The 25,843-nt window shown below is 34.8% G+C and overlaps 1 protein-coding gene across 2 annotated transcripts; it reads left to right on the top strand.

Moving 5' to 3' along the window:
- The first annotated feature begins 12,453 nt into the window (after positions 1 to 12,453).
- Positions 12,454 to 25,843, top strand: LOC133678406 (probable serine/threonine protein kinase IREH1). Of its 2 annotated transcripts, XM_062100698.1 has the most exons (18): positions 12,454 to 13,414; positions 15,626 to 15,690; positions 15,800 to 15,979; positions 16,071 to 17,468; positions 18,290 to 18,462; positions 18,648 to 18,894; positions 19,599 to 19,691; positions 19,775 to 19,915; positions 19,997 to 20,089; positions 20,264 to 20,468; positions 20,654 to 20,739; positions 23,545 to 23,633; positions 23,946 to 23,997; positions 24,107 to 24,163; positions 24,260 to 24,433; positions 24,540 to 24,617; positions 25,250 to 25,437; positions 25,534 to 25,843. In XM_062100698.1, exons 1-17 carry the CDS (start codon positions 12,670 to 12,672, stop codon positions 25,328 to 25,330), a joined length of 3,957 nt encoding a protein of 1,318 aa, XP_061956682.1. In that variant the 5' UTR covers positions 12,454 to 12,669; the 3' UTR covers positions 25,331 to 25,437; positions 25,534 to 25,843. The 2 variants fall into 2 exon arrangements, with proteins under 2 accessions (XP_061956682.1, XP_061956683.1); XM_062100699.1 differs by lacking the exons at positions 23,545 to 23,633; positions 24,540 to 24,617; positions 25,250 to 25,437; positions 25,534 to 25,843 and having other exon boundaries at positions 24,260 to 24,342.

Here is a 25,843-nt window from a genome sequence, read left to right as displayed (position 1 = left end):
ATCCTGTCCCTGTTTTCTGTTTTTTCCAAATCCAACCAGGTTTCTTCCGATTTCATCTGCAAACTCGCGTATTTCAGTATTTTTTATTTTTAACTCAGCCCTTGGTCCAAAAAATTCCTTCATGTTGACCTGTAATTGGTCTTCAAACTTTAAGTATCCTACAATTAGGCCCCTCGAATCAAACCTGCAAATTCAGGCTGAAATTCTTTTTACGACAGAATTCTCTATTTTCACATTGGATATTTAAGCGTGAATATCTTGAGATCCTGATATCAAAATCAGATGATTTAAAAATCCAAATTCATATAAACATGTAGGGCTACAACTTTCATGAAGGATTCCAAGTCAAATAAAATCATTTTGAAGAACAAAATCTGACACCAATCTGGTTAAGAAAAAAAGGTCTCCTGATCTGATTCAAAAACTGACAATGTCGAGTATCCCGATATGATTGAGAGTATGACCTAAGAATAACGACTAGTAAAATCATGATGGAAGCAGAGTCTTTAGTGCAAAACAGGCCAGAATCCTGCTCGCGACAGAATTCTCTACTTGCACGTTTAGATATTCAAATGGGAATACCTTAAGCTTCTGATATCAAAATCAAGCGATCCAAAAACCCAAATTCATCTACGCGTACAGGACTACAACTTTCATGAAGGATTAAAAATGAGATAAATTCATTTTGAAGTACAGAAACTGGCTGCAACCTGTTTGGTCTAAAAGGATCTCCTGATCTAATTCAGGAAACTGGCAATGCCAAGCATCCCAATTTGACTGAGAGTTTGCCATAAGAATAGTGATTCCTAGGACCCAATAAAGGTGTTGGTCAATTCTTCAACATGTCATGAGTGACAGAATATAGCAGAGATGGTCGGATATTGCACGAAACCAAGTCAGAATCAAGGCCTAAGTTGGAACAAAAAATTGCGATAACAGCAGAATTATTTTTTTAGTGCAACTTTTGAGGGATTTATCTAACCTTAAATACCAAATAAGGGATTTATCTAACCTTAAATACCAAATAATAAAGGAATGAATTTAACATTATAAAGACTCCTAATTAGCCTAAGAATCCTGATAATTTCGGCAGCAAATAAGAAGGATAAAGAGAGCAGATGCCAACTAAAACATGGTTTAAAAAACATTTCTTTCTTCTTTGCTTTCGTCAATTTCCCAATAACCTTAAACCAAACTCCTGCCTTCGATTTAAAAGGGATAAACACCATCTCTTTTAGCACGTATGACTCAAAAAATAAGTGACAACAGATGTCCTCTTTTTACAAAAATTGCGAAGCTAAGACTTGAGTAACAAGTTTTGTAAAGATAAAAATTATTGATAAACCTTCAAAACTTGATGCCTTCTTAAAGATGGTCTCATTATCAGGTGACCTACTTGTTTTAGAAAACTCCATGTTTTTCTAAAGATGGTCTCAATATCAGGTGACCTGCCCGTTTTGCTATTCAAAATGATTTTTAAAAATGGTCTCAATGCCGGGTGACCTGCCCGTTTAGAAAACTCCACGCTTTTCTAAAGATTGTCTCAATATCGGGTGACCTACCCGTTTTGCAATTTTAGAAAAAATCCACGTTTTTTCTGAACAATGGTCTCAATATTGGGTGACCTGTCCATTTTAAGATTTTTAGAAAAAATCCATGCTTTTTTCTAAAAAATGGTCTCAATGTCGGGTGACCTGCTCGTTTTAAGAGTTTTAGAAAAACTCCACGCTTTTTTCTAAAAAATGGTCTCAATGTCGGGTGACCTGCCCGTTTTAAGATTTTAAAAAAACTCCATGCTTTTTTCTAAAAAATGGTCTCAATGTCGGGTGACTTGCCCATGTTAAGATTTTAGAAAAACTCCATGCTTTCTCTAAAAAATAGTCTCAGTGTCAGGTGACCTGCCCGTTTTAAGATTTTTAGAAAAACTCCATGCTTTTTTCTAAAAAATTGTCTCAATGTCAGGTGACCTGCCTGTTTTAAGATTTTTAGAAAAACTCCACGTTTTTGTTCTAAAAAATAGTCTTAATGTCGGGTGACTTACCCGTTTTGAACCTCAAAAGAAATCATCTTACCTCAAGGGATGAAGCAGCGGTGGTTTATAATTCTTTTCCACAGTTCCTTTGACCTTAGATTCTGTATCTCAGCGGTTCCCAAAAACTTGGAACTATTTTGGCTTTCGCCACACCTTTCCTGCCAGGTTAATGTTATGATAATATAGCATGCATGCTTTTGTTACCTATTTTGGAAACATAGGTCCCCCTTTCCATTGTAGCCTTCTTTGAGCTCCTGTTTCCATTTATTTGCCTGACCTGTCCTCTTGAACCAGAACATGCTTCGTGTGCTACATTTCCTATCCTTTTCATGCTTGGTGAAGAGATCTCCAGTTCCTTACGGGGTCCTTTCTTGCTCCATTGAATATTACTTTTTTTATACTTTTACCAATGTTTTAATTGCCTTTTCTATTTTTAGGAAATTATTTTAAAAGGAAAACTCAAAAGATCTGGTTTTGTTCATGAAAACTGAAACTTTTAATGCAATCATCATATTTTGTTTTAGGCAATTCTCATAAAGGTGTTTCAAAATTTTTTATGATGATTCCCTTTGATGTTGAGCATTGGCTTACTATGGACCCATACGTGCACTTTTTGCCCCAAGTGTGGTGTGCAATATAGGTAAGGTTTGGCTTTTGGTTTGGTTCTCTCCAAGTTTGGGATTGGTTGAGTCATCTTGAGCATATTATGATTCCTTAGTCATACGTAAAATCAGTTATGTTAAGTAAAAGGTTTCAAATGTTTTGAGATCGTGCGCTTTATGAAGAAAAGGTTCTTTATAGAAAGAATTCATGACCAGACTTTATTTGATTGGGAAAACATGGAATATATCAAGCATAATATTTCTTTACAGAGTCAGAATTCACAAGTCTAACTAAATTTTCTCCATCCATTCTAGACAACAACAGAGCTTCTCCTGAGAAAGCTTTCTTCACCACATAAGGGCCCTTATAGTTTGGTGCCCATTTACTCTGATCTCTCCTGGTAAAGACAATATTTTCTTCAGTACGAGGTCTCCTTCTTGGAATCCTCAAGGTCGAACCTTCTTGTCATATGATTTAGCCATTCTTCTTTGGTAGAGTTGATGATGACAGATTGCAGCTATCCTCTTTTCACTTATCAGATTCAGTTGTTCATATTTAACTTTTACCCATTCTGCCTCTTCTAGCTCATAGTCTATCAGCACTCTTAATGATATGATCTCCACTTTTAAAGGTATTACTGCCTTGATGATGACAATTTCGGCTACAAATAAGAAGGATAAGGAGAGTAGATGCCAGCTGAAACAAGGTTTGAAAAACATTTTTTTCTTCTTTGCTTTTGTCAATTTCCCAGCAACCTTGAACCAAACTCCCGCCTTCGATTTAAAAGGGATAAACACCATCTTCTTTAGCACGCATGGCTCAAAAAATGAGTGACAACAATGTGCATGCCCATACACTGGGCAAACACTTAGTGCACTGTATAACACCCATGCACTGGGCATCCATGCGCCTATGCAGAAAGCTGGGCTTGATCTACCACGCATGAGCTCATGTTCCTTGGGTATTTTTTAGGCTTTTTCCTTTTTTTAAAAGGATTTTTAGGTCTATTTTGGGGATTCTTTTTGTTCATTTTATTTGGATCCATCAGTAACCCCCTAAGTCTTTATGATATCAATCCATAAAATACTTGTAAAAATACCTGGTTACCATGACGAGTTCATCAAATTTCTTTCATATAAGAATAAGGGTTGAAACCCCGTGAGTAAACTAAAAAGCCCGTGTGTAAAGATGTGCACCATGTTTGAAAAAAATTCGAAGTATGTAAAGGGAACCGTAGAGAAACTCATACTTAGAAAAATTCTTAGGAGGGTGAGGTGTGATATAAAAGACTTCATATAATATTTTTCTAAGAGGTTATGAGAAATTTATGAAGAAAACCCTCACACTTGGAGAAATTTCTAAGTGGCTAATGGAAACATATGAAGGATGAACATATACTTAGAAAATATTCTAAAGGGCTGAAGAGAACCAAGAGAGGGTGACCTTTGGTGATACCTATAGAAAAATTTCTAAAGGGCTGAGGGGAACCCAATAAGGGTGACCCCTGGTGATACCCATACTTAGAAAGATTTTTAAAGGGCGGGGGGGATAAATCCATGGAGGGTGGTTATATTGCACCAAGAAAACCAATTCAATCCTTTGGAGAGTGGTCACATTGAGTGTTAGAGGTATATGACCTTTTTGGGATGGAATAAGGCATAAAAGCCCTTATTGAATAAAGATCTCACTAAAAAGTGGAAGGTCTATAGCTTTGAAAGGTCTCTATCCTCTTTTGTAATGGTGTTAGGGTCTTAGAGCCCCTCACTAAAGAATGGTTAATAGAATGTGTGAGATATGTAACCTCTTTATGATGGTATGAGACATGAGAGCCCCCCACTAGAGAGTGGTGCTAGTCCAAGACTGCATTGGAGAATGGGGATCCGAGATCAACGCCTAGTGAATTGGTGAGAGACTCTTTGACATCACTTGGAGAATGTGTCAATTCGATACTATACTGGAGAGTAGAGGATCCAAGATCAACCACTAGCAAATTAGTGAAAAGCCATTTGGCATCACTTAAAGAATCTACTAGTTTGAAACTGCATTGAATAGTAGGGGATTTGAGATCAACCCCTAGTGATTGTAGGGGTATTGCTTTAGAGAGACCAAGTTAATTTCATTTAAGAAAAGTGGCCGAAAACCCCCGCTAGAGATCTATAGTTAGGGAATGTATGACATAGATATATTATTTTTATTTAAAAAATAAACTTACATTCCTAATGAGGATTATGCATCCTAAGGTGATCTGAGTGATAGATACATTAAAGGTTATTAAGAGTAATATGTCTTGAAGGTGGCACCAAGGTATTTATTTTAACTGCCTTGATAACTTTAAATAAGTGATCCTTTGCATACACTAAATGGTCATGGGTTAATCCCTCAGGGTTCTTCCTCGAGCTTTCATTTCTACTAGGAAAATGATTTCACTTAGAAAGTTCTTGGTTGTCCATGTAATAAGAAGGGGACCCATGTCGTATCAAATCAACCTTTTCCACTTGTATGTAATTTTTCATGACTCGTTTTACCTTGAGCAAAATTCTATCTAATAAGGCATACAGTTTTCTCCAGATGATATATTCCCTTACCCCTCTTATCAAGATCTCTAAAGCTATTAACTCAAGCAATTTTTCCACTTTGAGCATCTCCTCATTAAACCTCTTTAAATATACCTGTATAGACTCACCCTCTTGTTGGGTAACACCAAATAATTTCGTGGAGCTTTTCTTGGTGGGTATGCTGGTGTTGAAAAGTGCTACTAGCTTAGCGCATAGGTCACTAAACCCATCAATGAAGCTTGACTCCAAATTATTGTACCATGCAAACGCAAATCCCTAGAAAGTTATGAGGAGGATTTTGCATATTAAGTCACTATATTGGATGACCAACTTTAAGCTATTGCGTACATTCTGTACATGCTCCCTTGAGTTGGTTAGGCCATTATAGTTGTCTAAACTCATTATCGTAAAAATGTAGTCTTTAGGGAGTTGATTGTTTAATACTCGTTTAGATAAAGGAGAACCCCTCCACCGATGAGGGTTGTAGTCATTCTCCTAGGTATGCTCATGTATAGATATTCTCTTAATCCTTTGTCTATTAGGCTTTTGGGAGCTTAGAGAGTTTGACATGGAATGATGGTTACGATAACTGATGTCCGTCTCATGGTGGCTAGGGGAACAACATTCAGAGTATTGATTCTATACATGGGTATCACAATGGCGTGAGGGACCCTTTAAAGGACTCTCAGGATTGTCATTATGTTTAGTCTTCATTAAGTGGTGTAATTGTATACTAGCGTCTAGTGCGATCGATGACCATGTCATTAGGGCGTTGTATGTTACCAAGGGTGTTAAGACTTGTCGGGATGACAATGTTTGTTTTTAACCTTAGGTTGCTAACATGGTTTGAGTGAGGAGTTGCACCTGATTGGTGAGTTGTTGAAGATCTGGTTGGATAGAAGTATTCGTGATAATAGGTAGATTTGTCTTGTGTCCTACCCTAGGTGTGTCTTTGTTATGTGCCATGAAATGATCTGGAAATGTCAAAAACAAGTTTTAGAAATTGATGGCTTTTTTATCAATTTTCCACAGAAGGCGTCAAATGATTAGTCCTAAAATCTAAGATGCTTAAAAAAAAGATTGATGTGTTGGATAATTGGTCGATCTCTTATGTTAAGTAATTTGATACATTCTCCATAGTCAAGGTATCTGATGACTTGATATGGAAATCCTAGAGGGGCTGATAACTAATAACAAGTGACCGGTAGTTATGGTAGAAGCGTGGTGCCTGGTAAATCAGGTGACCAGTAGCTGGTACTTGTAAAAGTGCAATATTATTATTTATATATGGGGAATGTTATTTGGGGATCTTTGTTGATTTATTTGTGGGCCCCTCACACTTTGATTTATTTTTTTCTTTGTGTATTGTATTTTTTTTTAAGTTACGTGCTTAATCAGTGGCCTATTATTGTTAAATGCAAATCTGTTGTGCAATGTTTATTTTATTTCCATCTAAAAAGGGCAAATAACAATAAAGGATAAATAAGAAAAAATGATATAGAAAATTTCTTCTTCAAATTCAATTTTTTGCGAAAATATTCACTGACACCAGAGTCAGAAGTATCGTATTTTTTGGATTTGTGCGATATTTACCAACACCAGAGTTGGAAATATTCGTAGGAATTGTTCACTAACGCCAGAGTCAGGAACATGAAAGGAAGAATAAAAAAGGAAAAAGGAGAACAAATTCTTAGCAATTTTAGACAAAACCAGCAATGCAGCCGCCTCAGTTAAGATGCTTAGAGTTGATTATATCTTCCCTTTTACATAACCAATCCCATACCATAGAATCTCTGTTGACCAGTTAGGATTCTTAGTGACCATAATACTAGGTGACAACTCCTTGAACAAGACTGTTTCCCCAAAAAAACAAGATATCAGATATCTATTCTTTTTCTATATCCAGATAATTTTTTAACGGGTCGTCACGATGTCCGGGTGTGACAAAACTAATGTAGAATTTTCCCTTAGATTGCTAATTTGATGTTTAAAGAAAAAGTTTGCAAATTGACCTAACAACCTTACCTTTAAGAAACAAAGTTGTATAAAATTGATTACCCCCACCCTATACCTATAACGAGATATGAATGAGAAGTATAAATAACAACGAAGTTGATCAATCCTTCAAAGGGTTTGCAACTTCAATCAAGAACTTAATATGAGAATCATTCAACCACATAAAGAGAAACAAAGCACATAATATGCAACAACTTTAGAGAAAATTTCATAAACCTTAGAATAATGTTAACAATTGGTTTATATAGTAGAAAACTAACTCTAATTTAGCTTAGTGGACCCAAACTTGATAAATAAACCTTAACACATTAAAAGGCCAAAATAACTAAAATAACAAGATAAAACCTAACCCAAATAAACCCTTAATTGCCACGAACCCTAAAATAAATTAAAAGATAAATAAATAATAGCTTAACTAATTAAAATAAGACCATAGTTGAATTTTATAATCTGCTTGCAGCTATGAAACTCAACTTCAAACAAATAGCTCTCCCTCTCTCTCGTCTTAAAGAATTAGAAGGTCTACCATATATCACTAGAAATATGTGGATGTCTACTTTTCAATACAACTAAAATCAAATCAAAATTAATTTTGTATCTTTAGTTATGGCTAAAAAAATAGAAAGAGGTCAAAGCTGACAAATTTGAATCTTCTTATTCTAATCTTTCTGTAATGTCTGAATGCTCCCCTACAAACCTTTCTTGATCAATTTAATCAAGGCTTGTTCTTAATTCTTTGATATCCTCTCGAATTCTACTTTAACACATGTATCTTAAAGAAGTCTATTAATTGCCTCCTTAAACGTCTTTGCTCTAAGTCTTGTGACTGGACCTAATGAAACCTTATAATAGATCTCTTGGTTTTAAAGTTAGGACTACGTCATTGATTGGTTTGATTTTGTTGGAAAAAATAGTCAAAGTTAGTGTCAAAGTGTTTTTCTTGACAAAATGAGTGTCATTGTGGTGTTTCTAAGATTTTATATCCTTTGAAAAATTAGGATCAAGGCTAGGAGAGTTTTTTTCAGGTTGATCTTGTGTTTTTTTATCCAATTTAGTTTTTTTACTAAAGGGATTGTTTTTTTAGGTCATATGAGTGTTTTTTATGTGAAAATTAAGAAATTTTATGATACTCAAGTTATTGCTGGTGACTTGCTATTAGTTAAAACTTGGTTTCATTTATTAGTATGTGATGTCATTAAAAATCCATATTGGCAATATAAAAAAAAATCACCATAAAAAAAATTCATCATCGTCAATCTCTTCTCTTTCAAAAACCCTCTCCTCTACTACCCATCTTTTCATCCTCAATAGCTCTCTTCCAAACTAGATACATTATTGAGGAACCACCACCTCTCCAACAAAATCCTAATTTTTTGTTTTGTTTTTTTCTACTCTCATTGACAAAACTTATCTGTTAAAACTCAAAAGAATTGTTGAACACTTAGTCTTCACTTCTCTAATTGTGTTTTCCCATATTTTAAAATCAAAATTCATGGAATAGAGATTCTATTGCCCTCTTTGGAAGGATTTTTCTTTTGGTTGTTGGAGGAGAGATTCTAAGTCCCCTTTTTAGAAGGATTGAAGTAAGAAATTCACCATTATGTTTTTCTTGTACATGTATATAACTAATTAACAGCTTTATTAGTGATGAATTAAGTTATTTATATAGAAATGTATTTTTTATTTATAAAGAACAAATAATGGCTGATAAGAACATGCATCATTTGTTCCTTCATGTGGATGTTTTGAAGCCTGAGCAAGATAAATCTCTATATTTTCTTTGTGGACTTCATCCAGATATGTTAGAAATTCAACATTTTTCTTTAAGTCCAAAGCTAGATAGTGTTGAGTTTTTCAAGGTTACAAAATTAATGGATTTGATTGTACAATTCAACAAATTGTTCCTTTATTGATAAAGAACTTGATGAAAGGATGAGAGATGCCTTCCATGATTTTATTGAAAAAAAATACATGGATGAGAATTTCTTTAATTTCCTTCAAACATGGGTGTATGTGAAGGAGCACTGGAAATGATATTTTCATGTTTGAACTATTTTCTTTCTTTGCTATGTGATTTATTACATTAACAAAGATGTTTACTTTTAAATGCTTTTACAACTTGATTAATAATTTCTCTATAAAAGTTTTGTGTCTAAAGGATGATTGTTTTATGCGTAGTAAACTATAAAGATTTTGAACTCAAATGGCTCAAGTAGTTTATAATTATAACTCTATACCTCTCTATTAGAACTATCTTTATGTTTCGTATCTTATAACACCTTTCCATTTAAAAATCAAAGCAGATGAAGATTTTAAAATGAAATTTGCATTCTTTAGCTTTGTAAGTCAAATTAAACACATTTTAGAATAAAAGAAGAGATTTGTCATTTTCTCTAAAAAGTCATCTTCAAACTAAACACTCAATCTTTAAAAGGATTTAGATGCTCCATCTTCAAAAAGATTTAGACGATCCTAGTATATTTTGAATTCACCCAAGTTTCATTGCTTAAACAGTTGAATATTTGGTAAGCCTTATATAGTTTGAGGTTGTGTGTATATAGAAAGTAATTGCATTTGCACTAATATGCCTAAGTCAAAACATGATCAAAGACAAACTTATTGATAAACAAATATACATGATCAAAGCCTTCTTCATTTCCCCCTCTTTATTGCTTGGAACTAGATTAATACAAGACTATAAAGATAATTTTAGTTTTTAGACTTGCAGTAACATAATGGGTGGAGCTGTGATTTGATTTTGTTGGGAGAGAAGAAGAAGGGTGGTTGTTATTTTATGGGAAAAATGAAGTTTGATGGGATGCGATTTTTAATGATTTCTCTATAAACAGGGATGACAAAAGTAGTGGATTTTTTGTTTTGTTTTGATGTTGATGATATGGATTTTTAATGACATGGCATTCTTATAAATGAGGCCAAGCTATAACTAATGGAATAGCACTAGTTACAACTTGAACACCGTAAAAATTTTCATGAAAATCATGCTTTTTTATTTCATAAAGAAAACCTATTGTTCTGATTTTTCAACCACCACCGCTCCTTTAAGAAACAAAATGATAATAATTAAAAATATTATATGGCCAAGACAAGCTAGTTTGTTTTGTCATGCTTTTGTTTTTGCCTTAAAAAAAACATTTCTACATCCTAATTTTTGTTTGTTTGTTTTTTTAATTAATAGAATCCTTTTTTTCATTATATAACAATTTCTTATCTTTAAAAATCATAGAACTTAAAATAATATATATATATATATATATATATATAATATCACATATTAAAAGAAAAGCTAAAACACATAGGGGTTTCACTGTAGCTTTACACAGATTACTGTGGATTTCTATAGTGAAATTACCCTTTTACCCTTGAGTGAAGAAAATTTAAGCCTTCAAGCTGGGTTTTTTTTTGTCTTTTCCTCTCGCTCAGTGATCATTAAAAGATTATCTGGGGGTGTATGCATCTTTTCAATTTTTTAACACATTAAAAATACTCTTTTACCTTTAGAGTTAACAAGATTTAGAATTGTTGACCAAGGACTTTCTTGACTTTTCACAAGCTTCGTAACGGTAAAAATACTTATTTGCTCCCAAGATCAAAAAAATATGGAGCTGCTAGATAAGGGTGTTTCAGGTTTTTCCACTTTACATTTACAGTAAAAGAACATTTTTAACCTTAGAAAAGACAAAGAAACTTTGCTTTTGGGGGTATTTTGGTATTTTTCACATGGGTATTTTGTGTAAGTAAGAAGGCTATGAGGGCATTTTGATATTTTCATGTTTGGTTTTTAATTTCTGAATTGAAAAGTTACAGGCGCATGTTCCATATACGTCAGCGAGTGGGTGATATCCGTGCCTTTCAGGTGGCACGTGTGACACCACCTGATGACTAAATCTGGTTATCCGTCGTCTCCCTAGATGCACAGTCGTGTTCTCTTCCATATAGTGGGGCGCGTGTAGGCTTATGGTGGTTGAATTGCCACTGATGTTCGATTGTTTTTGTTTTCTCTCTCTTTTCTCTCTCTTGACAGCTAAAATATACAATTGTTCTCTTTGTTTGTTGTTTTTCAATTTCAGTCCCCATTCTTTGAATTTCTTATTCCTTTTATAGAAGTTTTGTTTTTTTTTTTTCAATTTTGTCCTTTAATTACAATTTCTCATATATTTTGTTTTTCATTTTAGTCCCCATTCTTTTAATTTCTTGTTTTATTTTTATTCCTTTTATAGTTTCAGTCATTTTAAACCCATCCTTATTTTTGGTTGGTGTTTTAGAATCCATTCTTTTAGTTTTGATTTTTTATTTTAGTCCTTTTCTTTTTTGTTAGAGTTTTATTTGTTTATAATTTAGTTCTTCAATTCTAATTTGTGTATATCTAGTGGTTATGATATCAATAATTATGGTGGTAGTAGTGATGATGATGATGATAATAATAATAATAATAATAGTGAAAACAGTAATAATAATTGTAATAACAATGACAACGATAATAATGATAATAATAATGATCACGATAATAATACTAATAATAATTATGATATTACTTATTGATAATAGTAGTAATGGTGATAACTATAATGATAGTAATAATATTAGTAATGATAATAATAACGATGAGAATAATAATTGTTATAATAATAATAATAGTAATAATTTATCATTTGATGTTAGATTTACTAAGAATTAAATTTTACTGTTTTTTTATATATGATATTTTTGATTTAATATCTCAGATTACTGGTTTGAAAAGTTTACATGGCTGAATATTCTCTTTTATTTTTTTATCTTATTATTTTTTAAAATTTTATTGTTTAACATAGATTTTTAAAAATAAAAAAAATCATCCATATTTCCTTTAAATTTATTAAATGAATTAATTTACATTAAATTAGTTTTTAAAATTTTATCGTTTTGTCTAAATTTATAGTATTGCAAAAATTTTTAAAAATATAATTCAGCCTACAATGAAATGCATACAAATAAACTAGTCATATCTAAAGCATTTTAAGTTGACTTCACGTAGATGTTTGAAACTTCAAATTTTACATTTTCATGTAGTTAAATATTTAAACAGATGAATTCATTTTAATATTCGAACTCCAAATAACATAAAAAAAAAAGGCTTAAAAATAATATTTTTTTTTACCATTTACCAAAAAATGGAAAAACACAAAAATCACCTTTTCTTTTTCTTTTTCCCGTCCCCTCTTTCTACGTCAGTTAATATTCTGCTCTCATTCTCTTCAGACATTCAACCCTTCTCTCTCCCCCTCTTTCTCTTTCTCTTGTCCATCCAATCAGTCTCCTTACAAAAAACCACCACCAACTGCCCTGTCCCTCTCTCTCTAAAAAACTCAAAACACACACATTTCCCCTTCAAACGTCACTACTCTCTCTTTAGCAGTCCGCTGCTGCACCAAAACAAGAGAAAAAGATAACAAACCCTAAAACAAAATGGTGTTCAAGAACAAGCTATTTTTCTCATCTTCAAAGAAATCAGAGACTTCAAGTCCTGATGGATCCAACAACAGTCCAAGATCAATCGGGTCAAATTCACCGATCCGGTCCGACAAGAAAAAACCCGCCAAATCTAAAGATTCAACACCTACTACTCCAGCTAGTACTGCTTCTTCTAATAATTCTACTTGCAAGCAAACCCAAGTTAAAGATGGGGTAAAAAAGAAAGACTCATTTTTTAAAGGCAAAGAAACTGTGAGCCAACCTCAAACTCCTACCAAACCCGGGATTTCAAATTCTGGGTCGGATTTAAAATCCAAAAAAGGTGGTGTCTTGGTTGATAATAAGGAGAAAGAAGCAGAAAAATATTCTGTTTCGCCGATTTTAGCTTCATCTTTGGGGTTGAATAGGATCAAAACAAGATCAGGGCCATTGCCACAAGAGAGTTCCTTTAGTTTTAAAGGTGATAAAGGGAGTGGTGTATTGGGGTCTAGTACTTTGTCAAGGCCTAGTGCTAGTAGTGGGGATGGAGGGTCGAGTTCGAATTCAAGTTCTTTAGGGTCAGGAAAGAAGAAGGAAGGAATATTGGGGCAGAGTAAGTTGAGGGTGTTTCAAGAGAGTGGTAACGGAGGTGATAATTCGGATAGTATGTCTACTGGAAGTGGAGGACAGTCTAGAGAAGTTAGTCCGAATTTGCAGGCAAGAACTAGGTTGCAAAGTGGAGAGTCATCAAGCGAAGCAGGTAAGTTAGTTACCTTTTTTTCTTACTGGTTATAGTTTTGAAGGTCGTGGTTGCTTGCTTTTACTTGTTTTAATATTTGGTGTTGCTCGCATATTTGTTGTTTCAAAGTGTAGTTGACTATTGGGAAAATTTGTTAAAGTGTGACATCCTTTCAGGTGTTTAATAAGTAAGGGCTTGGTTCTTCCATAAAATCAACTGAAATAGGATTTGCTCAATCTTAAGCAATGCCTAGCTCCTTTCAGGTGTTTAATAAGTAAGGGCTTGGTTCTTCCATAAAATCAACTGAAATAGGATTTGCTCAATCTTAAGCAATGCCTAGCTCCTTTCAGGTGTTTAATAAGTCAGGGCTTGGTTCTTCCATAAAATCAACTGAAATAGGATTTGCTCAATCTTAAGCAATGTCTAGCTCCTTACATCCTCAAACCTAAAAGGTAGGTCATTTTAATAAGGAATTGTCTGGAGGAGCTATTCATATCCACTCAAGGATTGGTGAAGTATATTGTTCATGCAAAAGCTTTACTCTTTGCTGTATAGATCATGCAAAGGCTTGGAAGAAGGCCCTCAATCCTTTTGTTGAAAAAACTACAAGGTGATGTTTTTTAACTTCCATGGTTGGGAAATCTTGCCTAAAATAACATAGCTTGAAGGGTGCCTCCAACTTAAATCTTAAATTTTGCTAAAGTGGCAAAATTTTGGGACCATATTCAGATTTCAAAATTTGTCCAATTCACCAGGTTTCCATCCATTGGAGATAGATGACTAGAAGTCCACTTTTTCAGTAGCTAAGGTTCTTAAATACTAAGAGGTTTCAAATCTCATCCTTGAATTGCAAATCCGCTGTCTGCAATGAACGGATAATTAAAACTTCATAACAATTAAATCTGAAAGGAGGATGATACCTTTAGCAATGAACCTCTAAATCATGCATGGCTCCTCAAAGAGCTTTATTATAGGTACTCGTAAGATGTGTGGATTTTCAAGATTGTATGGAAATAATAACGGTGAAATTGCATTGGGATCATATTTGTGTATTTGCTTTTGAGATGTTCCATCATGCAATATGCTACGCGACGTAGTTAACTAAGTCATGTTTGTTTTGCCAGATATATGGTATCCAAACTATTAGAGAATAGTATAAGTCAATCTTGGGACCTCACCTAATAATTTTAGCTTTTGGGTTGGGTTGAGATGATTATTTGACATGGTATTAAAGCCTTGTTGATTAAGTGATCATGAGTTCGAATCTCATCACCCCAAGACTTTGACTTGAGGGGGTGTGGAAATAGTATAAATCATATATTGGAACCTTACCTAATAATTTAAGCTTTTGTGTTGAGATGGTTTTTTGACAGAAATAATGTCTAATATGAATTTGTATCCACAGCATTTTACATGAAGAAGTGTACACTTTCTGGAAAAGCTGTCCAATTTTGGTGGAACTTTCAGAATTGTGATTTAGTTGACAGGTTTTGCAAAAGAGTTTCCAATTTCTGTAAAGAAAATTTGTGGAGTTATTGGAGATGAAGCAATATGCCTTGGATGACTAAATTATATAATAAACTAGTTTGAAAGAGATATATCCTAGCAGGTTCTTCATCATGTCAGAACATCAGGGTCTGTTCAACATGAGGTACTGAATTTGTTGCATGCATTTATGGGGGACCAGATGGACGCTGTGTTAATAGGGATAATTATGTGAGTAATATGTTTGGACAGCAAATTAATTCATGTTTTGTAATGACAAAATTCTTGGTGAGAAGGAAAGTCACACTGTATGTCTTTATTTTATGTGTAAAAAGAATAAGGGAGGTCTTCTTTATTTAACTATTCAATTGTAGCAGAATTGCTGTTAAACTTCATCAATCTGGTCAGTGTACAATTGTGCCTAAATTCCTGTTGACGTTGTTTAGAAGTTGGATGGCTGTACATATTGGGGGCCTAGGATGCTATGGTTTCATAGTTGGGAAGTGATTGTCTGCTGAAAAAAAAAAAAAAAACAGTGCGTGCAGTTGCAATGCCCTTCACTTTTCTTTTTGTTACATTTGCATAGATAGAAGGCCTTTTCCATGGGACAAAGTCTGAAATTCATACAAGTTTAAACTTTGTCAATGTAGAAATTGTTTTTGCTCATGGAATGTTTTAACTTGCATGCAACATTCTTTATGTCTTCCTTCGCAAAAACACATTTCTGATATTTTGTTACCATGGCAGGTCAACATAATTCATCATGGGGTCACTCTGGAGGCTTACGAAGTTCAGATGCTATCACACCTGAGGTACTAGTCAAGATATTTTTATTGATATTCCCTCACTTGTCTCCTACCTAGTCGATTGTTCTTCTGCTAGCTTTCCTCACAATGGTGTTTTAAATGTTTGTTTTTCTAGACTTATGATTGTGACAACCCAAAGGAATCTGAATCTCCCAGGTTTCAAGCAATACTCCGTTTGACAAGTGCCCCTAGAAAGAGGTTTCCTGCTGACATAAAAAGTTTCTCACATGAATTAAATTCCAAAGGTGTACGGCCTTTCCCATTTTGGAAGCCTCGAGGGCTAAATAACTTGGAGGTAACATATTCAATTGCGTTATATCTCTTCTAGACGATGCAATGTGCTCTATGAAGTTTGCCTCCTGATTAATCTTCTAGTTTTGGTACAGGAAATCTTGGTTGTCATACGTGCAAAATTTGACAAAGCAAAGGAAGAAGTGAATTCTGACCTGGCTATCTTTGCAGCGGATCTGGTTGGAATTCTTGAAAAGAATGCGGATAGTCATCCTGAGTGGCAGGAAACTATTGAAGACTTGTTGGTTTTGGCTCGGAGTTGCGCTATGACATCACCTGGAGAGTTTTGGCTTCAGTGTGAAGTTATAGTCCAAGAACTGGATGATAGACGCCAAGAACTTCCCCCAGGAATTTTGAAGCAACTTCATACCCGAATGCTTTTCATCCTAACAAGGTGTACCAGATTATTGCAATTCCACAAGGAAAGGGTGCTGGATGAGAATGAAAATGTTTTCGGGCTTCGTCAATCTAGGCTTTTGCATCCTGTAGATAAACGAATTCCTTCTATTGTTGGTAGGGATGGGAAAGTTTCTAGTGCTGCAAAGAAGGCAGCTTCAGGAAGGAAATCATATAGTCAAGAGCATAAGGCTGCATTAGTAAGAAAATCATACAGTCAAGAGCAGCGTGATTGGAGCAGAGAACAAGATATACTGCCAGGAAAACTGCTCTCTCTTGCTGATAACGCCCTTAAGAGTGACAAGTCTCCCACAAGCAGGGATCGGATATCTTCTTGGAAGCCACTCCCATCTCCTCCTGGCAAAAGCACAAAGGAAGTTGTTCCTGTAGAGGAGCAGAATGACAGTAAGATTGAACCTTTGAAAACTTCAAATGACAGGAGAGGAGCCCCTGACGTGCATCTGGCTGCTGCAAAGGTTTCTGACCTTCCAATGGTGAAAGATGTGCATGAAAATTCTATGAAGCACCAACCTAAAATTTCTTGGGGAAACTGGGGCGATCAGCAGAGTATTGCTGATGAGAGTTCAATAATTTGTCGCATTTGTGAGGAGGAAGTTCCGACTTTACATGTAGAAGATCATTTAAGAATTTGTGCAATTGCAGATCGATGTGATCAGAAGGGTCTAAGTGTCGACGAGCGCTTGATCAGAATTTCCGAAACACTTGAGAAGATGATAGTCCAGAAGGATATTCATCATGCAGTGGGAAGCCCAGATGTTGCTAAAGTATCAAATTCTAGTGTGACTGAAGAATCTGATGTTCTCTCTCCAAAACTCAGTGATTGGTCTCATAGAGGGTCAGAGGACATGCTTGACTGCTTTCCTGAAGCTGATAATGCTGTTTTTATGGACGACCTGAAAGGGTTGCCTTCCATGTCATGTAAAACCCGATTTGGTCCCAAGTCTGATCAAGGAATGGCCACATCATCAGCTGGTAGCATGACTCCTAGATCTCCATTATTGACACCAAAGACCAGTCATTTAGACTTGCTTTTAGCAGGGAAGAGTGCTTTTTCCGAGCATGATGATCTTCCTCAGGTAGTTGTCTATTTTTCTGTTTTCTTATAGATAAATGGGTTATGAATCCCTTTGAAACGGGGCGGGTTTGGGGCGGGTTATACTTCTCTGGCCCCTTCCCATATTAATTGAGTTCATAAGGTTATGGGGATTCCCCATTAATAAAAAAAAGTATAATATTTGTATGTACAATTAATACTTGGCAGTTAATATCTGATGAAAAAATGATATTAATTTCATATGAATATTGAATTTTATAGTAACTCTCATTAATATTGAAGTATAAATTGATTTTAAAAGGTGAGTTATTCAAGAAATATACAAAAGATTAAAAACAATATATATGGATGTATATGATCAGGTTTGGGTTCTCCACGGAGTGGGGGCATGTACCCCGCCCCCATTTCCATTTGCATATCAGGGGAAAGCCCCCATACCTGCTCCCATCGGGTCAAGTTTTGTTGGGTTTCCATTAGGGCGGGTAATTTTGCCATTCCTAAAAAGGGGTTAGCTATTGTGCTTTAGGATGTTACAGAACTAAATATTGTTGCACTATAGACAGGGTGTCTCTCATCAGCACGGTAACACTTGTCCTTATTTTTAAATTGAATTTTATCTTAAATACTGGCCATATTCCAAAAATGCAATCTGAAATTCTTTGTAATTGCACATGCTTTCAGAGGGGACAAGAAAGAGAAAATGTAATATACAATGTTCTTAAGGCAGCTGGAAGAACATTAAGTACTTGAAAGTTGGTGTGGCCTTAATGCAGTTCTTGCTGATTGGAATTGATTACTTTTTGTTCAAGTTTTATTTTTGAAGGTGTCTATGTATTGATGCAGCTGAATGAACTTGCCGATATTGCAAGATGTGTAGCAACTACACCTCTAGAGGATGATCGCTCCACTCCCTATTTGCTAACTTGTCTTGGAGACTTGAGGGTTGTCATTGAGCGGAGAAAGTTTGATGCGCTTACTGTGGAGACTTTTGGAACAAGAATTGAGAAGCTTATTCGGTGGGTATCTGCACGAAAAGTTTTGGAGTTTTTGTTATATATGCAAAGAACATCCATGTATTATGAAGTTTGAATTTAGCTTTCAGTGAAATTTAGTGTGCACTTCTTCTAGAGAAGTTTCACAATTTTGAATTTTTATGGAAAGTTAATTGATTGCCACTTTGTTCTTCTTTCTTGTTGTGCAGGGAGAAATATTTGCAGCTATGCGAGCTAGTGGAAGATGAGAAGGTTGATATAGCAAGTACTGTAATTCATGAAGATACACCTTTGGAAGATGATGTTGTTCGAAGCTTGAGAACAAGTCCAATACATTCTTCTAAGGATCGTACCTCCATAGATGACTTCGAGATAATAAAACCAATAAGTCGTGGGGCGTTTGGAAGGGTGTTTTTAGCTAAAAAGAGAGCAACAGGAGACCTTTTTGCCATTAAGGTACCAATATTTGATGTTGTGGTTGTAATTTCTTTTGTAGTTTGACTTTTGCTTCATTTTATTTTACTGATTGCTTTTTTTTCTCCTTAAATTTCCTTTGTTCAGACTATTTATGTAAATGTATGTCTAATCAACTATAATTTTGGGGCTTATGAGGCCTTGAAGTTAGGTGCCTCATGCAGGAAGAGGTCGTGAATAGCCCCCCAAAAGTAGAATTTTTTGATCAAGATGGAATGGGGTGAGGTCATGGTACTGTAGTTAGGCCCAGTGGGATTTTGTCAAATAAGAAACTGTGATTTTTTATGGTAGTTCCTCAAGTTCACATAAAGGGTAAGACGAGACAAAGGATGCATCGAATTCCTTCAGAACTCTGAACACTTTTTACAGGGAATCTTATGAAACTATATGTTTGAATTTGAGGGCCGGCATTCGTGATGATATTTGTTTTAAGAGTTGGAATGGCAAATCTCCCTTTAGTCAATAATATAACTCCTGTTTCTTAATTTATGATTTTATCTGAATAGATGGAATTTTAGATAATATGTTTATGTGGGTGTGGGTGTGTGTGGACCCAGTGTTTGTTGCTGATATTAGGCTGTAATTTAATGGTTCTTGTTGTTGAGTGTCCCATGCTCGTCTTTTGTCAGTGGGAAGTAAAGAGGAAGTTGAGTCTGAATTGATTGGATACTTGGCATTTGCAACAGGTTCTTAAAAAGGCTGATATGATCCGCAAGAATGCTGTTGAAAGTATACTAGCAGAACGAGATATTTTAATTTCAGTCCGCAATCCCTTTGTGGTGAGCATGCCTAGCTTGCATATCATTTTGGCAGGTCATCATAAATTCATTTTCCATTCTAACATGTATGTGTAATTTGTCAGGTTCGCTTCTTCTATTCATTTACTTGTCGTGAGAATTTGTATCTTGTGATGGAGTATTTGAATGGTGGCGATCTGTATTCATTGTTGAGAAATTTGGGCTGCTTAGATGAAGATGTTGCTCGTGTATACATTGCAGAAGTTGTAAGTTTTAGTGTTTTTCCCTCATAAATACTTATACTGCTTATAGAGCAGTTTCAAAATCTAATTATTATTGCTTTTAAGGTGCTCGCTTTGGAATATTTGCACTCACTGCGTGTAGTTCATCGTGATTTGAAGCCTGATAATTTGTTGATTGCACATGATGGACATATCAAGGTAACTCCTTTATTTTATTTTATCTTATCTTTTTGTACTTGTCCTGCTATTTCTTATCAACACCTACACTTCTTGATTGCCATTATTTTGTTTATCCTGTGACCTTGTTCCAGTATTTTTTTTTTTAATTTCAAGATGCCCTTGTCCAACTAAGGTGTACATTCTTTTTAACAGCTGACAGACTTTGGTCTTTCCAAGGTTGGTCTCATCAATAGCACCGATGATTTATCTGGTCCAGCAGTTAGTGGGACTTCCATGCTTGTGGATGATGAACCTCAACTGTCTACTTCCGAGCATCAGCAAGAAAGGCGGAAAAAACGTTCTGCTGTGGGCACACCTGATTATCTTGCACCAGAGATTCTTCTGGGAACAGGACATGGTTTGTATACCTTGTTTTAGCTCAGGGTGTTACAATTGCCTTTATTTTATTTGTATAGTGATGCAACATTAGGTTTACTAAAAGTGTATGTTTGGCGTTCCTTAAAGCAGCTTATGTAATGCTAACCTTATTACTTACTTGCATTTAAATGCCTGAAACAATAAACTCTGTATAATTTTCTGCAGGAACAACTGCTGATTGGTGGTCTGTGGGTGTTATTTTATTTGAATTGATTGTTGGTATTCCACCCTTTAATGCAGAGCATCCCCAGGTTAATTCCTTGCTTCTGTCTACAGTATTGTTATGAATTTTGTTGTTATGTTCTCTCTTCAACTTACCTCTTGATAAATTATTTTTCTTTCTATCTTCTTTTACGAACTTTAATTTATTTATTTTTTCTGAAAAATATTTCTATTGTATTCTCTAAACAATAAGTCCTTTTCATGCTTAGGATTTATGAACCTAAGAGTATTCTCCAATAATAACTAAGGATAACTTTGAGATGTTTAGTTTGGGTCATGAGAAGTATTCCTCTCTTATGAAAGTGAGCGTTGCTGGAAAAGTTTTAAAAGAAATGGTTCTGGAAAGTGCAGGATGATATTATAATTGTCATACTACTAAACATGTTAGGTTTTTGGGATGGGAAATTTCCTCTCTCAACCACCTCTGAAGCAATGAGAGTTGCATTTGACTCTATTTTCTTAGCCCGTTGATATGCTGCAATTCTTAATTAATTTTTTCTTGCAGTGAAACAGCCTAGGAGCAATGCAAGTGTAATTTTGGTTGAATATGTTTCAGGAGTAAAACATTAATTTTTATAATTTTCTACATAATAGGTGTATATTGTTGAAATTGGGAAGTACAAAATACCTTCTACATAGGAAGATTTAAATTTTTTTGTTTAATATTAACAATATTAGTGTATTCTCATTTAGAATTCCAAGTCTAAAATTAGAATTAGTTGTTTTTAAGAGGTTTATATATGCACGTCTTATGCAATATTTTTTTAGAATTTCCAGACAACATGCCCTTTGTGATTTTGAGATGTGATCAATTTTAGGTCCAACTCTTAAGAATCAAGGTGTGGTGCTTAGGTTTCATTTCTAGATGTTATTCCTTAAACCTTCTTTAAATTCTAATATTAAATTACTGCAGAGAAGTTTCAGTAACCAGACTTGATCTATACAAAAACAAGTATTCCCCCAAACACCATACATCCATCCTCAACTCAATTAATAAAATTTGTACTCCTTCTTTTACCCAGACCCATTAATCCCTAATTTTTCAAACCCTGGCTTGCTATAGTATGTTCTTGGAAAAGAAATTCGGTTATGCTCTATGTCCTGTTGTGGGTTAGCATTCGCTTAAAATCTGCTCAGAGTTGGTACCAACAGGAAAGGATGAGACTTCCTAATTTGCTTTCCAGACTTCGGTTCATGATAAGTGTGGGAGGAAGATGGTGAATGAATAGCTACAAATAGGCAGTAGACGTGAGATAGATTCTGAGAAAATCTGAATTTGGCCAGATAATCTGAGAAAATCTGATTTTTTCCAGATAATTACTTTAAGACATGAATTAGAATGGTTCTCCATAGCTGACCTTGTTTCATCATCGCTTACAATTATATTCGATTTCGAGGAAATACAGAAACTTAAAAAAGGTTATTACAAGGTAATTCTTTTAAGATGTCAATAGGGACCTTGATAGTGCGAGGTAGTATAATTTAGGTTAAATGACTCAGTGAGATATTATGACATATGGAGGCAGTCTACTAAGGCAATGAGTTATACTTGAAGATAATTGGACATGATTATGGCTGTTAATATCATAGGTGTTTACTTGGACAATAATTTTGGGGTGGTAGTTTGCATTCTAGATTAGATATCAAGAGATAGCTTAGAGGGTGGTAGGTAGTCTTCAACAATCTGGAGCTCTGCTTATGTGAACACCTAACTGAAACCAAAGCCAATGTGCTAGTATCCTTTCTGTGACCAGATGGTTCCAATTTTTTAACACTATGTGATGGTGCTGCATTTGCAGCAGCTCCATAGCCTGTAATGTAAAAACTTTAAAGGTAAACTAATTTTTGCACATATAGATTCTTCAATCTTCCATTTCTAGCCCCAATTTATAAAATTTTCATTTTTACCCCTTTAGTTTTTAAGAGTTTCAATTTGCCCTTGCCATAAATTACTAATGAGAAGTTCACTGTTTTCTTACCTTCTCTTTTTTCCTTATTTTTCTCCAAATCCCCATTCATGTTATAGCATCTCACAAAAAACTTAAACCTCAAACTAAAATAAGCTGAAGCCAAACCTTCTCAAAGAAGAACAATAGCCCCCCCCAAAGTGAAGTGAAAAAAAAGAAAAGAAAACTATCAAAAGACCAAATTCAAAGAGTAGGCCATGTAATGTTAAATTGTAACACGGAACTTATTGGGATCTAGAAGGGTAATTTTGTGAAACTTTAAATTATAGGGGTAGAAGTGGAACATCAATGAATCTATGGGGGTAAAAATGAAGTTACCCAACTTTAAAATTCCTGATGAAGCTGCGAGAAATTGTTGCTTTACAATGGTTGATGATGCTCAGCAAAATGTCTTGGGTGGCCTGAGATGTGAGTTTGCGACATGTGATGTGGATGTGTATGAGTGGTCTGAGGTGATAGTGCATGAATAATCATGTAGTTTTCCATACTTTTAAATAGCTCCATGTTTTTATGTCAAGCTCCTCTGTTGCTACCTGACCGTCCCTATAGGGCATTGGCTTCTATTTACATGGTGGACATTAGTCAGGGTCATACAACCATTAATGTCAAATATGATAGTAGGCACCCAGGTGCATGGTGTTTTGGATCGTTGTTAACCTTTACTGTTTTTCTTAATCAAGTAAAATTTAGCCATTCAAACCATCTTGTAACAAAGCTTGTGGGCTTTGGAATGCTATTCTGGAAAGTTATTTATTTCTTAGTAATTGCTTGAAATAGCTTTGGATTTTTTTTTCTTTTTATTTATTGGCATGTTAATTTTCAATTTTGTTTCTATTGCTCCATTCTTATTTCCCTTTTTGCTTCTAGACGATATTTGATAATATTCTCAACTGTAAGATACCTTGGCCACGGGTGCCTGAGGAAATGAGTCCTGAAGCACAGGATCTAATTGATAGGTAAGAGAGTTTGCCTAGTTCTTATAAATGGTTAGTCTATTAATGTTGTTATTGAAATGTATATTTGATCTGATTGATTTAGTCATCATTTATGATGAGGATGGTTCCATTTCAACTGATTTGCTGTAAAATACAATGCCTGCGATCTCTTTGGTATTTTATGAGACCTGGATTTAGAGACTTTCTTAGCTTTTTTGTATTTAGTGGATCTTAATTTGCAAGATATACTGTAAATTAGATTTCCTGAGGTAGAGTTTTGGATTGTGAATTGATTGATGTTTTTGAGTCTGAACAAATACTATTCATCTCCAGATTATTAACTGAAGATCCTTACCAGAGACTTGGAGCTGGAGGAGCATCAGAGGTGAACTTTAACTTTTATTTCTAGTTTATTTTCCAGCCTGTTCATGTTCATGATCATGCATGTATTTCATTGTACCTTTAACCTGCTAAAAGCTGAACTTTTAATCCAGGTAAAGCAGCATGTATTCTTTAAAGATATCAACTGGGACACACTTGCCAGGCAAAAGGTGTGATTGTCTTCCTTGAGTATAAGCATGACTTTATGCAGTCTTACAAAATGGGTTGTAGATTGACTTATCATTTTTGCATCTGCTATCTTTCAGGCTGCATTTGTGCCCAGTTCAGAGAGTGCACTTGATACAAGCTACTTCACTAGTCGATACTCTTGGAATACTTCAGATGATGCAATATACCCAGCCAGTGACTTTGAGGATTCGAGTGATGCAGATAGCTTGAGTGGCAGCAGTAGCTGCTTAAGCAATCGCCATGATGAAGTGGTATTATGTCCTAAAGTTTTTCTCAATCTTGGGAAATTTTTATGCCCCCCCCCCCCCCTGCATGTTTTGCATAAGTGACTCACTCTTGGGCCATAATGATAAACAGGGAGATGAATGTCAGGGTCTTGCTGAATTTGAGTCTGGTTCAGGTGTCAATTACTCCTTCAGTAATTTTTCATTCAAGGTACTTCCATTCCCCTAAGCTGGATTAACAACTCCTTGGTTCTTCCCTAATCTGAATGTTTGACGTGTTTTTGGCGAGTAAAGTTGTCCTGTTTACCTTTTCTTTATTGAACTTTTTTCCTTAGTCTTTCAATATTTGGTTCCTAAAGTTAGATTGGGGTAAGAACTAATACACTCATCAAGAAATGATGTTTATTAGCCCAAACACAATTTTCATGTCTGCTAGGACAAAAAAATATTGGAACCTTAAAATATTCTGTTAGATTTCATTGAGAAAAATATTTCTTTGATCATGAGGAACAAATAAAAATTTTAAGAACAATATTTTCTTGATTTTCTTTTTAGTTTGGAAAGAAAGGAAAGAAAAGGTAAGAAAATTTCTGATTCCATGCTTATAAACAATGTATTGCTCATGGATCATTTGTTCTGATTTAATTCAGAACTTATTTAATAAGATCCACGATGTACTTTAGCTTATAGCTTAAATGTACAGCAGTGTGTCTTCGTAATATTTTTCCCCAATATTTATTGCTCTAATTCTTATGGGATAATTTATGCTGTATATTTATTCCTTTACCATTCTGTTGTGTCCATGACTGCATTCTTACCTTCTTCTTTTTCCTGTGGTTTTAGAATCTCTCCCAGCTTGCATCAATCAACTATGATATTCTCTCTAAGGGTTGGAAGGATGATCCACCAACAACTAATTTATGACCATTTCTCGGTCAGAAGCCAGAAGAATCGTGTTCCTTGGCATTTAAATCATTTTGAACGTATATGGGGCATCTGATTTGCCAGTGTTGTTTATATACTCTGTACATGTAAGTACTCTAGTTAGTGTTTTCTCCCCTCATTACATCGTTTCATTTCTTCTATGATCTACAGATGGTAATTTAATTCATTTTTGATACTTGCAGACATAGAAGAAAAGTTGAGGACTGAACTGCTTTGGGATGTGCTCTTTGTTCAGTATAGGTAATGCATCCACACTGTTGGGGTTCAATTTTATTTGTTTAGTTGAGCTGAGGAATATTGTTTTCCATTATTTAAATGCCCCAGTGTTGGTCTACGCTCTTTGATGTGTGGTGTACTTTTTGTGATTTTCGCCTCGTATCAATGAAAGAACACATCCCTCTATTTGAAGTTCAGTGTAATATGATCATCAAACTTGCAAGATTCTTTGTTATTCTGCGGTTTAATCCAAGACCGTAAGAAGTTTAGAGACCA

This window comes from Populus nigra, chromosome 18, assembly GCF_951802175.1.
Source record: "Populus nigra chromosome 18, ddPopNigr1.1, whole genome shotgun sequence".
Classification (NCBI taxonomy): Eukaryota; Viridiplantae; Streptophyta; class Magnoliopsida; order Malpighiales; family Salicaceae; genus Populus; species Populus nigra.
The sequence above is the reverse complement of the archived record's forward strand: the minus strand, read 5'-3'. Positions and strand labels throughout refer to the sequence as shown.

Bases quoted from the DNA above. Each gene is read 5' to 3' on its own strand.
- LOC133678406 (XM_062100698.1), top strand. From the start codon at position 12,670: ATGGTGTTCAAGAACAAGCTATTTTTCTCATCTTCAAAGAAATCAGAG. The intron at 15,980-16,070 runs GTAACATATTCA...GTTTTGGTACAG, and splicing joins GAGGGCTAAATAACTTGGAG to GAAATCTTGGTTGTCATACG. The intron at 20,090-20,263 runs GTAACTCCTTTA...TCTTTTTAACAG, and splicing joins CACATGATGGACATATCAAG to CTGACAGACTTTGGTCTTTC.